Source organism: Thalassophryne amazonica, chromosome 8 (assembly GCF_902500255.1).
Source record: "Thalassophryne amazonica chromosome 8, fThaAma1.1, whole genome shotgun sequence".
NCBI lineage: Eukaryota > Metazoa > Chordata > Actinopteri > Batrachoidiformes > Batrachoididae > Thalassophryne > Thalassophryne amazonica.
Genome location: NC_047110.1, coordinates 11081460 through 11094641, shown reverse-complemented (window position 1 = coordinate 11094641; position 13182 = coordinate 11081460). Strand labels below are relative to the sequence as shown.

Here is a 13182-nt window from a genome sequence, read left to right as displayed (position 1 = left end):
AGTGACATGGATTCATGTAAAAACCCCGAAGGTGTTATCATTGGAAACTAACTCTCCATTGAAGCTTTTCAACACTTTATAACAACTGATACTTGGATGCAATTCACAGTAATAACTCATGAACATGAAATGATGTTAAAACTGAAAGTTAAATCAAGCTTCTGAATGTTTTCCGGGCTCTGCAAATAATGTGAGTGTCAAGAAATTTTTATTATTGAAAAATTCCCAGGCATAATGTAAAACATATCAATGATATGGCAGCAAATTTGGCCGCCGTATTGAATTCCAATAAAATCAAGCACGGTATGTGGATGAACCCCATCCCTTTGGTTTCCTTGAGCCTGAAAACACAAGGTTATACACCAAACTCAACAGGTTTGCTCAACTCTTTGGCAGTTTCAATGATGAATCAGCCATTTTGGTGGACATATTGAATTCTACCAGAAGTAAATTAGATATGAAGATGCGTTACTTCAGTGGATTCCTTGACCCTGAAACATGGGGTTAGCCACCAAAATCAATATATGGCTCAATTCTGTGGGACATTATTGGCCATTTTATGGCATGGCGGCCATCTTGGACACCATCTTGAATTTCACCCTTCCTGCCCACGATCCAGTGTGTCCACCCCAGTTTTATTTATTTATTTTTTTTTTACTCCTCTAGGGGTGTACTACTAGGATCAAGAGTCAAACTTAAAGGTCATATCATTGTACTGTGACCTCCCCCAGCCCCGGATTAAAATAGAAAGCTTTGCTGACAACACAGAATGCACCATCCACATAATTTTTCATTTTCTCAAATATGCAAATAGCAAAATTTTCATTAGAAACAGATGTGTAACCTAATTGTGTCAAAACCTTTAAAAGTGATGGACAAATACTTGTATTATATAATATATTTATATTTCTGATTGCAAATGACTGAATGGGCACAAATGTGAGTTCAAACTTGTAGGAAACAGCTGATTACTTACAGATGTTTGCACAGCTGGCGTGCACCGGTTGATACAGACATTTTGTACTTGCATACATTAAATTTTGTTCGTGATAGAGGTCAGAACTTTTTTTTGTAACACTTTTTTTTTTTTTTTTACTCCCCTCTAGCTGCCACCTTATCATGGTGGGGGAGTTTGCGTACCCGGATGATCGTAGGAGCTATGTTGTCGGGGGCTTTGTGCTCCCTGTAGGATCTCCCAAGGCAAACAGGTCCTAGTTGACGGGTCATACTAAGGGTAGCTCAGAACCTCCATGACCAGTGAAAGATCAAGGACCAAGACGTCGCCCAGTATGGCGGAGCCGGGGTCCCACCCTGGAGCCAGGCCTGGGGTTGGGGCTTGTGCGCGAGCGCCTGGTGGTCGGGCCTTAGCCCATGAGGCCCAGCCAGGCTCAGCCCGAAGGAGCAACGTGGGCCCGCCCTCCTGTGGGTTCACCACCTGCAGAGGGGGCCATGGGGGTCGGGTGCAGAGAGGATTGGGTGGTGGTTGAGGGCGGGTGGCCCGGTGGCCCGGTCCATGCTCACAGCCCCTGGCTGTTGGGACGTGGAATGTCAACTTGCTGGGGGGCAAGGAGCCTGAGCTTGTGCAGGAGTTTGAGAGATATCGACTAGAGATAGTCGGGCTCACCTCCACGCACAGCATGGGCTCTGGTACCCAACTCCTGGAGAGGGGCTGGACGCTTCATTTTTCTGGCGTTGCCCACGGGGAGAGGTGGAGAGCTGGGGTTGCATTGCTTATTGCTCCCCAGCTAAGTCGCCATGTGTTGGAGTTCACTCCCGTGAACGAGAGGGTCGCGTCCCTACGCCTTCGGGTCGGGGACAGGTCTCTCACTGTTGTCTCGGCCTACGGGCCAAGCGGCAGTGCAGAGTACCCGACCTTCCTGGAGTCCCTGGGAGGAGTACTAGATAGCGCTCCGACTGGGGACTCCATTGTTCTCCTGGGGGATTTCAACGCCCACGTGGGCGGCGACAGTGAGACCTGGAGGTGGGTGATCGGGAAGCACGGCCTCCCCGATCTGAACCCGAGTGGTGTTCAGTTGTTGGACTTCTGTGCTAGTCACAGGTTTTCCATCACGAACATCATGTTCGAGCACAAGGGTGTCCATAAGTGCACGTGGCACCAGGACACCCTGAGCCGGAGGTCGATGATCGACTTTGTAGTCGTATCATCTGACCTTCGGCCACGTGTCTCGGACACTCGAGTAAAGAGGGGGGCAGAGCTGTTGACCGATCACCACCTGGTGGTGAGTTGGATCCGCTGGGAGGGGAGGAAGCCGGTCAGACCTGGCAGGCCCAAACGTATTGTGAGGGTCTGCTGGGAACGACTGGCGGAACCCTCTGTCAGGGAGGTCTTCAACTCCCACCTCCGGGAGAGCTTCTCCCAGATCCCGGGGGAGGTTGGAGACATGGAATCCGAGTGGACCATGTTCTCCACCTCCATTGTTGATGTGGCCCTCGTAGCTGTGGTTGCAAGGTCTCTGGTGCCTGTCGCGGCGGCAATCCCCGAACCCGGTGCTGGACACCGGAAGTAAGGGATGCCGTCAAGCTGAAGAAGGAGTCCTACTTATCTTTGTTGGTAGGTGGGACCCCAGAGGCAGCTGACAGGTACCGGCAGGCCAAGCGTGCCGCAGCCCGTGTGGTCGCAGAGGCAAAAACTCGGGTCTGGGAGGAGTTCGGGGAGGCTATGGAGGAGGACTATCGGTCGGCCTCGAAGAGATTCTGGCAAACCGTCCGACGCCTCAGGAGGTGGAAGCAGTTCTCCACCGGCACTGTTTACGGTGCGGATGGGGAGCTGTTGACCCTGACTGGGGATGTTGTTGGGCGGTGGAAGGAGTACTTCGAGGATCTCCTCAATCCCATCGTCACGTCTTCCGAAGAGGAAGCAGAGACTGGGGACCCAGAGGCGGACTCATCCATTACCCAGGCAGAAGTCACCGAGGTGGTTAGAAAGTTCCTCGGTGGCAAGGCTCCTGGGGTGGATGAAATCCGTCCTGAGTACCTTAAGTCTCTGGATGTTGTGGGACTGTCTTGGCTGACACGCCTCTGCAACATCGTGTGGCGATCGAGGACAGTGCCTCTGGATTGGCAGACCGGGGTGGTGGTCCCTCTGTTTAAGAAGGGGGACCGGAGGGTGTGTTCCAACTATAGGGGGATCACACTCCTCAGCCTCCCCGGTAAGGTCTATTCCAGAGTACTGGAGAGGAGAATTCGACCGATGGTCGAACCTCGGATTCAGGAGGAACAGTGTGGTTTTCGTCCTGGTCGCCCAACCAGTCCACATGTGTTTTGTGGATCTGGAGAAGGCGTTCGACCGTGTCCCTCGGGGCACCCTGTGGGGAGTACTCCGGGAGTACGGGGTCCTTTGCTAAGGGCTATCCGTTCCCTGTACGACCGCAGCAGGAGCTTGGTTCACATTGCTGGTAGTAAGTCAAACCTGTTTCCAGTGCACGTTGGCCTCCGCCAGGGCTGCCCTTTGTCACCGGTTCTGTTCGTTATTTTTATGGACAGAATTTCTAGGTGCAGCCAGGGTGTAGAGGGGGTCTGGTTTGGGAACCACAGAATCTCGTCTCTGCTGTTTGCGGACGATGTGGTTCTGTTGGCTTCGTCAAATCAGGACCTTCAACGTGCACTGGGGCAGTTTGCAGCCGAGTGTGAGGCGTCCGGGATGAAAATCAGCACCTCCAAATCCGAGGCCATGGTTCTCGACCGGAAAAAGGTGCTTTGCCCTCTTCAGGTCGGTGGAGTGTCCTTGCCTCAAGTGGAGGAGTTTAAGTATCTCGGGGTCTTGTTCACGAGTGAGGGACGGATGGAGCGTGAGATCGCTAGACGGATCGGTGCAGCATCTGCAGTGATGCGGTCGCTGTATCGGACCGTCGTGGTGAAGAGAGAGCTGAGTAGGGGGTCAAAGCTCTTGATTTACCGATTGATCTACGTTCCGATCCTCACCTATGGTCATGAGATTTGGCTCATGACCGAAAGAACGAGATTGCGGGTACAAGCGGCCGAGATGAGTTTCCTCCGCAGGGTGGCTGGGCGCTCCCTTAAAGATAGGGTGAGGAGCTCGGTCACTCGGGAGGAGCTCGGAGTCGAGCCGCTGCTCCTCCACATCGAAAGGAGTCAGTTGAGGTGCCTCGGGCATCTTTTCAGGATGCCCCCTGGACGCCTCGCTGGAGAGGTGTTCCGGGCACGTCCCATTGGGAGGAGGCCTCTGGGAAGACCCAGGACACGCTGGAAGAATTACATCTCTCGGCTGGCTTGGGAACGCCTTGGGGTTCCCCCGGAGGAGCTGGGGGAGGTGTGTGTGGATCTGGAGGTCTGGGAGGCTTTGCTTGAGCTGCTGCCCCCGCGACCTGACTCTGGATAAAGCGGAAGAAAATGGATGGATGGACATAATTTGATAAATGAAGCCACAGGTTTGGGCTTCAGGCTACCGGCTTGTGTCAAACAACAAGACTTTTCATCTGTATGGTCCCAGTCCACTTGGCTGGAACTGGCCTTTGCTGGGGTTCCAACTAACCTTTGATTGACTGGTGTGCTGTCCAAGAGAAGTCATGGACTCCCATCAACTTCATGCAGGCATGAGCACCAATGGGCCTCATCATCTGTATTAGACCTTCTGTACAGTTGGTCCGTAAGTAGGTGACAGTGACTATTTTTGTAAATTTGCCTGTAAAACCACCACAGTGGAGTTGAAATGAAACAATTAGTGCCTACAGTGTGGATTAGTAGTTTCAGTTTAGTGTGTTTAACCAAAATATTGCATTAACCAAACAGAAATTACAACAAATGTAGACAGTAGAGGGTGCTTATGTTCAGCCAGCAGATTAACATTATGTTTGAAGGTTCTCAGGAATTTCCTGAGATAATTTGCAGTGGCATAGCCAAGCAGTTAAATGGTAAATGGACTACATTTATATAGTGCTTTTCCATTTGCATCAGATGCTCAAAGCGCTTTACAATCATCCCTCACATTCACCCCGATGATGTCAGGGTACTGCCATACAAGGTGCTCACTACACACTTGGAGCAAATAGTGGATTAAAGACCTTACCCAAGGGCCCTTAGTGATTTAGAGTTAAGCACTTGTTTTTGGTGCAGAAGGTTCCTGGTTCAAAACCGACCCCTGCCCATTCTCCATGTAATATGAAGGTGTGCCAGGAACAGCACCCGGCATAAATCTTGTGTCAAATGAACCTGCAGATCCATCTTTGATCTGCTGTGGCGACCCCGAGTGAAAACACGTGAGCAGCTGAAGGTTCTTACTACAAGTATTTGCTGTAAATAAAAACAAGAAAGGGAGCAGCAAAAAGTCACTAAAGGGAGACTAATTAAACGCGTCACTAATCATTCTCTCTGAGCCATAAAAGTACTGAGCACAGCATAGAAATCAGACAGAAAAATGAAGCATGATGCACATAAGAGGTTCGAGTAAGGTAATGAAAATGAGAGAAACTTGAATTCCACATTCAGAAAGCTGTGAAAAGCAACAAATGTGTGATTTTTAGTTGGAACATTTGTGTTTCTCATCATTTATACAGTCTGATTGTTTATTCCTAATTTTCAAAGCAAATACGAGAAAATCTGGCACCTGGAAATAGCGCATAGTAAAATGCAACTATATTTGAATGAATGAGTCTATAAAATGATTCCCTCCCAACTGAAGTGGTACATCTCAGTAATGTGTTGGGGTTCTATTCTTTATTATGTTGCCAAAACAAAGTTTTTGCAAGATATGTATGTTGGGGTTTTGTTTTAGATTTTTTGTTTGTAATCATTGCGTTTTTCACCTTTAACTCACTTTGCAGCACACAGTTTAAATTGCAGACTCTTGCAACTTCACATATAGCAGCTCTAGCAAGGTACCTTTCAGCACACAGAACCATCAAGGTCAACACTCGATTCAACAAAAAATTTTCCTAGTTGCAAGTTTTGAAATTTTGCCTCCAAACTTGGCATGGACATAGTGATAGGCTTTGCCCATAAGCCATTATCTGTCTTCAGCAATTGACCTTGACCTTCAGGGTTTTGCTTGAGGTCAAAGGTTACCTAAATTAGGTAAAACTTCAGATTACAGTAAAACATGTCATGTAATACACCAAATTAAAGGGCTTGATGAAATTATCCAAATCATTTGATGACGTCATCATGAAAAAAACTTTCAATATTTAGATTTTTTTTAGGGATTTGACAAAACATGTAAATCATCATTGTAGACTCTTGTAAGTTCATATATAGCAGTCATATGGCGATACCTTTCAGCACTCAACAGGATCAAACTCAAGGTCAGAGAAAGGTCAAACACTAAATTTTACGAAACAACATTGAAATTTTGCCTCCAAATTTCACATGAATATCATATATTCCCTTGCCCTTTATTCCTGGCGGTCGTTCCTCGTGGTCGTCTCTTTTGTTCACCTTTTGGCAAGATAACGGTCACTCTCAGGGTGACAGTTTTCATTTCTTTTTCTTCATGCTTGCTTCCTTCTTCATTTTGATCTTTGTTTCACATCTGTAGATTGTATCAGTTGTTACAGCTTCATATTGGGGAAAACCGTGGAAACTATAAAAGACTGCATCCATGTTTGTGTCTTTATAAAACAGTATCAGACTTGATTTATGCTACGCAGAGCCCTCTGCATCGCTATTTACCTTCTCCAAGCCTCTCTTCGTAGACTGACTTGCGCCTCTCAAAAATTTAACCTCCACCTCAAAACGACGCAGACAGCAAGGGTTGTGATCACTTTTCCGGATTCACTCCATCATATTTAAAAGGTTTTGCAGTGCGCACTCCGATTGCACGTCGATCATGAATCAAATATTTGTCAGCGGAAGTCTGCAAATATGGCCACCTTTACAACATGGTGTTGAAAAACTACAAAGACAATCAAATAACCAGCAATTCATGGAGGGAAATTGCACGTAACATTGATTTGCAGGTTGATGATTGTATGAAGAAGTGGAGGTCATTGAGGGACAAATTGCTCCAGAAATAAATGACCAGCAGCAGGGGTAGTGCAGGGAGAAACAAAGTCCCTGCCTTGTTCTTCATGTCCCGCCCCCTACTATTCCAGCGCTAAATTGCACTATGACACTCACCAACTTTGGAAGAGTCACACCCACTTTGATACTAGTTACGAAGGTATGCATTAAGGCTTAACTTGTTAGACACTTTATTCCCAAACTACGACGCCTTTGTAAATTTCCAATGAAAAACCACTTGAGTATTTTTTAATAATGTCTACCCCTTCAGTGCGTTGACAGAGGTCACAGTTGGTGGCCGTGTGGTGTCAGTCATTTCAGCTCGTGGTTGTTTTTAAATGTGCAGCTAAGAGAGTATTTTTGTGTTTTGCTTCAGATTTACGGGAAAACCATTGACGGGCATCAAACCATCATCGTGTGCATCGAGTGCCATCAGTTTCAACCAAAAAACTTCTGGTAGGTGTGGCTTGTTAAAGTGCACGTGGTTCATACCTCTCCTTTTTTTTCTGAGAACAAATGATTGCGAGACGCACAGCAGCAGCGTGCTTCTTCTGGACCAGTCAGTCCATGTTTAGGACTGCAGGGAGGACTGTGGTTACGCCGTCAGCGTGACCTCTCTTTAAGTGTCCAGCACGAGTTTAGTGCCGTTTCTGATTGTGTGGAATTTAAACTTCAGTTCAACATGTGAAACAATGTGGAAGCTTTTTGAACTCCCACTCGCTGACAGATTACTTTGCAGTAAGAATGCTGCTGTTAGCCCTTGGAAGCATTGTTGAGCCGCTTCTGATCGGCTTAACCTCATTGGATAAGAGCTGCACCAATCCTCTTTGTTGGTGGATTTTATTGAGCTAATGGGTTGAGTGTAATGATCCTGTAGGCCCTGGATTTGATCTCCTGTGTTTCCTTCCACACAGCATTGTGGATCCATGAAGATGAAGGTTCTCAAACTGTGGCTCGAGCCCTCCTCGGGGGGTATGCCGGGGGGGGGCACAGATAATGGGTTTGGGATGCAAAGTGCAACTGAATTCAGATTTAAATGATTGTGCAAGACTCAAGTAAACAGGCTTATGCAAGGAAGATGACATTTAATATATGAAATATTTGTTTTTAATCATAGAATTTTTAAAAACAAATGTTCTGTGTTTGTTCTTTGTTAAACTCAGCATTTCGACTATTGCCTGTTCCATGAGTCGCTGAAGGACTCCTCTTTGTTTGATGGCGTCTTAGTGCTTCTAACATCTGTGTTCCATTACACAGGAACGGACGCTGGAGATCAGAGTGGAAATTTGCCATTTCCCCCTCCACCACTCAGGTGGCGGGCATCATGAAAATCCAGGTATTTACTCGTACGAGGGCTGTCAATAAAGTATAGGTCCTTTTTTATTTTTTTTCAAAAACTATATGGATTTCATTCATATGTTTTTACGTCAGACATGCTTGAACCCTCGTGCGCATGCGTGCTGCACGACGTCTCGCTCCGTGGGAAGTCCTTAAAGCGACAGTATCACCTCAAAATCTCTCATCAGCCGTTAAAATTTTCACCGAAAACCAGCTTAATTTTTCGAACCGTGTCCACTTCGATGTGTCTCACAGGTTTAGAAAAAATTTTGATCAAACAAAGCGCCAGTCTCTCAGCAACTTCTCAGACAAAGGAATTCCGACGAGGGGCTGGACGACTCCTCCCACAAGGAGTGCTCACAGGCGAATGACGTCACCGACAGGTGTGGAAAAACTCGCGCATGCGCACGAGGGTTCAAGCATGTCTGACGTAAAAACATATGAATGACATCCATATAGTTTTTGAAAAAAATAAAAAGTACCTATACTTTATTGACAGACCTCGTATATAGAAACAGAAACAATAGACTCTGTCCCACCCTGTGGGAAAAAAATGCTGTAGGAATTAGATTAGTACGGAAGTACATTGCATTCACTGGATTAAAAAAAAATACGTAGACAAACACACACAGGAAGCAGTGGTTTTCACTTAGGTCCTTGGTTCCCCAGTTGATCACAGTTAAATAGCAGTTCGTGACTGTGAAGCTTTTAAATCTGCTTCCGTCAGTGTCTGGACTCTTCAGTGCTGTGTGAATGAGTTGATGTTTGTCTATGTGAGCTGATGTCTTGTTGACAATCTGATGTCATGAAGAAAAAGTTACAAGATAAATGTAAATCATTCCAGGTTCATTACTATGAAGATGGCAATGTTCAACTGGTGAGCCACAAAGAAATCCAGGAGTCCATGACAATTTCTGTGAGTATAAATGACAAATGTTATGACGTGGTTCATTTCTGCTTATTGAAACGATCTGCAGTACTGAGATAGTTTGTACTGGGGCAGGGGTTTGAACTTGTGGGTCCAAATTGCTGCCAAGCGTATTAATTAGGTTTGGCACATCAATGCTGGCTGAGCTCAGAAGACACTGCAGAGCTTTACTCTGAAAAGGTAGCGGACGCACTCAGGTTAATGTTAGGAGGCTAACACAGTAACAGGTAAACCAGCACTGGTGCCAACAAGGAACTAATGGGGTTATTCCACAAGTGCACCGTTCCTTCTCATTTCATCCCGAATAGCAAATCAGGGCACGTTTTGAAGCATCATAGTAACTTCTTGATCCATCTTAGTCAATCTTGAACAAACTTGCTGTACATAGTGGTTACAGCCATCAGCAGCAGCAGTTTTAAAATTGGTGTGAAAGTTTCAAGCTGTTCAAAACTTTCATCCCGATTTGCAAAATTGTTGGTAGTGCGTTGTTTCTTCTAGGTGTTCATATTCTTAACAGCTTCAATCATGTATGAACGTCCTTCAATGGGGTATTCATAGTGAGTGCAGCTTGAAACTTGTTTAATTGTGCTTCAAGATAAAAATTTGAAGCAGAAGCATTTGTTGCGACGGTGCAGCAGGGTGCAAGTCCTTAGTTTTGTTTTGGGTGGGTTGCCAGGTCTGCATTTTATAAGCCAGCCTGTTAGGAGGCAAGCCAGAGTAAGCCGTTTCATCCCGTTTCTGCACTTTTTTTTTTTTTTTTTTTTTGCTCATTGGCTATCATAATAGAATGGTGCCTTGTGACATAAGGGTGTAACAAGGAAAATAAGCTAACAGTGGCACTCTGGTTATCATTAGTGTGCTAATGGCGCACAAAATTAAACAGTGTTGACACGCTGTTTAAGAATGTTGCATCTGTTCACGGTTACTACTGATGGTAGAATTTGGACACATGACAGCGCTACGTGCTGAGGGAAATTTGTAGAATTATACATCAGAAATGTTGAAGCAATTAAAGGCTTTCAATTATTCCTGACTTATCAGAAACAAATCCTGTGGAGGAGGATTTTGGCTGTGCTGCTGTTGTTGTTTTTTTGGTGGGGGGTGGGGGGCAGTGATTTGTACTGACCTGCAGCATTGACATTTTTGGGTTGCTGTTCACTTCATGTTTCTGAGCTGACACTCAGCTCTATTTAAACACTGAGGTTTGATCAGTTCCATTTAATTGTCGTCTTTAAACCATGTTTGTGTGGGTTTGAATGTGTGTTTGATCAGTGTTTACAGTGTGGATCTGCTTATTAGTGCATGTCCTTTGTTTTTTATGTCTCTTCAGAATGAAGCTTCGACTGCAAAGGAGTTTGTCAAGATCATGGAGGCTGCAGAGAACGATTATCAGGTGTCTAATAATCTGCAACTGATATTTTATTAATCTCTGCTGTTGACGTGTGAAATATTAGAGTGAGTGAGTGAGTGAGTGAGTGAGAGTGTGTGTGTGTGTTACAGGTCATATGTACATTGTCTAATTTCTTAGATTTGAGTGGCATACCATTTGCTTAAAAAGTATTGTTGAATAAAAGCCCAAAATGACATTTTGTTCCATCACAGAATTTTCCCCAGGATCATAAAAGTGTATGGCCTTTGGGTTCTTTAAGATTTACATCATAAAAAGAATTTTCTTTGGTGCCACTCCAGTTTTATTTATTAGCTTTTGAGTATGGGATTTAACATGGCCTATATGATCAAAATGCACATTGGCAGAAAAAAATTACATTGTTCCCCTGAAAGGAGTTAAACAATCAGACGGCCTTCAACTACTTGCTATAGCAACGCATACGGTCTGTGATAAGGGACCATAGTGACTTTAAAACATGAAGGATACTGGGAAGCACATGGTAGCAGCCAATGAGACGAGAGATGTGCAGTGGTGGGCACAGTTCCGCTAACCGCTAATTTGCAAAGCTAACTTTTTTGTTAGTGGATTAGCTTTTCAGCTAACTTCAGAAACCATCAGTGGACCAATTAGCTTCTGCTAAATTTAGTCTCGCTAACTTTTAGTCCGCTAATGTTTTTTTGCTGGCATAGTAAGTAAAACTGAACGGTCAAAAACATTTTTAAACCCTAAAATCACGTTAGTTCGTCTCTGTTGTGTTTTGCAGCAGTCAGGCAGCTGTGAGGAGCTGAGCTCAACACTACCCCAGCAGAAGGGACCTGGCTGCCTGGCTGCTACAAAGGGGGAAAGAAAGTAATTTACATTCACAGCATACAATGCCTCCGACGTGAGGCAGAAGACCTGAAAAGGAAAGCAGGTTTGACTTATGGTTTTGATTTAAAAACCAAACTAATTCTACACAGTTTATTGATATTAACATTAACTGTCATTTTTACAAAGTGAAAATATCACAAATATCTTTTAGTTTTAAAGTAATGCACTAATTCTGAATGTTTGAGCATTAAAACTCACAGATGCTCAAAGGTATTATGGGAAATTGAGCCTCAATGATCACTGGTTGGTTGGTTGGTTGAATAAATCTGTATTTGTAAGTATGTAATTTTTTTTTTCGTTTGTTAAAAAAAGGCATTTGTAAAACTGAACATTCTATTTGTGCGATACAGGAGCGCACCGAATGGCGACTGTATGATAGTTGGTTGCTTTTTACACTCACATCCAGTAGATGGCGATGTTCTATGAATTTTGACCCAAAATGGGTTAGCGGCTATTGAAGCTAACTTTTTGGTTAGCTGTGCCCGCCACTGGAGATGTGCGTGATGTCTGCTTTCTGCTCGGTCAGACAGAATATTGGCGACCCTATATATATATATATATATATATATATATATATATATATATATCTATATCAATCAATCAATCAATCAATTTTTTTATATAGCGCCAAATCACAACAAACAGTTGCCCCAAGGCGCTTTATATTGTAAGGCAAGGCCATACAATAATTATGTAAAACCCCAACGGTCAAAACGACCCCCTGTGAGCAAGCACTTGGCTACAGTGGGAAGGAAAAACTCCCCCTTAACAGGAAGAAACCCCGAGCAGAACCAGGCCCAGGGAGGGGCAGTCCTCTGCTGGGACTGGTTGGGGCTGAGGGAGAGAACCAGGAAAAAGACATGCTGTGGAGGGGAGCAGAGATCGATCACTAATGATTAAATGCAGAGTGGTGCATACAGAGCAAAAAGAGAAAGAAACACTCAGTGCATCATGGGAACCCCCCAGCAGTCTACGTCTATAGCAGCATAACTAAGGGATGGTTCAGGGTCACCTGATCCAGCCCTAACTATAAGCTTTAGCAAAAAGGAAAGTTTTAAGCCTAATCTTAAAAGTAGAGAGGGTGTCTGTCTCCCTGATCTGAATTGGGAGCTGGTTCCACAGGAGAGGAGCCTGAAAGCTGAAGGCTCTGCCTCCCATTCTACTCTTACAAACCCTAGGAACTACAAGTAAGCCTGCAGTCTGAGAGCGAAGCGCTCTATTGGGGTGATATGGTACTACGAGGTCCCTAAGATAAGATGGGACCTGATTATTCAAAACCTTATAAGTAAGAAGAAGAATTTTAAATTCTATTCTAGAATTAACAGGAAGCCAATGAAGAGAGGCCAATATGGGTGAGATATGCTCTCTCCTTCTAGTCCCCGTCAGTACTCTAGCTGCAGCATTTTGAATTAACTGAAGGCTTTTTAGGGAACTTTTAGGACAACCTGATAATATTGAATTACAATAGTCCAGCCTAGAGGAAAAAAGCAGTCCTACATATTTGTTTAATATGCGCTTTGAATGACATATCCTGATCAAAAATGACTCCAAGATTTCTCACAGTATTACTAGAGGTCAGGGTAATGCCATCCAGAGTAAGGATCTGGTTAGACACCATGTTTCTAAGATTTGTGGGGCCAAGTACAATAACTTCAGTTTTATCTGAGTTTAAAAGCAGGAA

General features: G+C 44.8%; 1 protein-coding gene across 1 annotated transcript in view; it reads left to right on the top strand.

Moving 5' to 3' along the window:
- Positions 1–13182, top strand: part of LOC117515255 (F-actin-capping protein subunit alpha-2) — a 57922-nt gene that overhangs the window by 42466 nt on the left and 2274 nt on the right. The window contains exons 6-9 of the mRNA XM_034175735.1: positions 7352–7431; positions 8233–8311; positions 9158–9229; positions 10572–10634. Coding sequence (XP_034031626.1) covers positions 7352–7431; positions 8233–8311; positions 9158–9229; positions 10572–10634 — 294 coding nt within the window. The remainder of the gene's footprint in view (positions 1–7351; positions 7432–8232; positions 8312–9157; positions 9230–10571; positions 10635–13182) is intronic.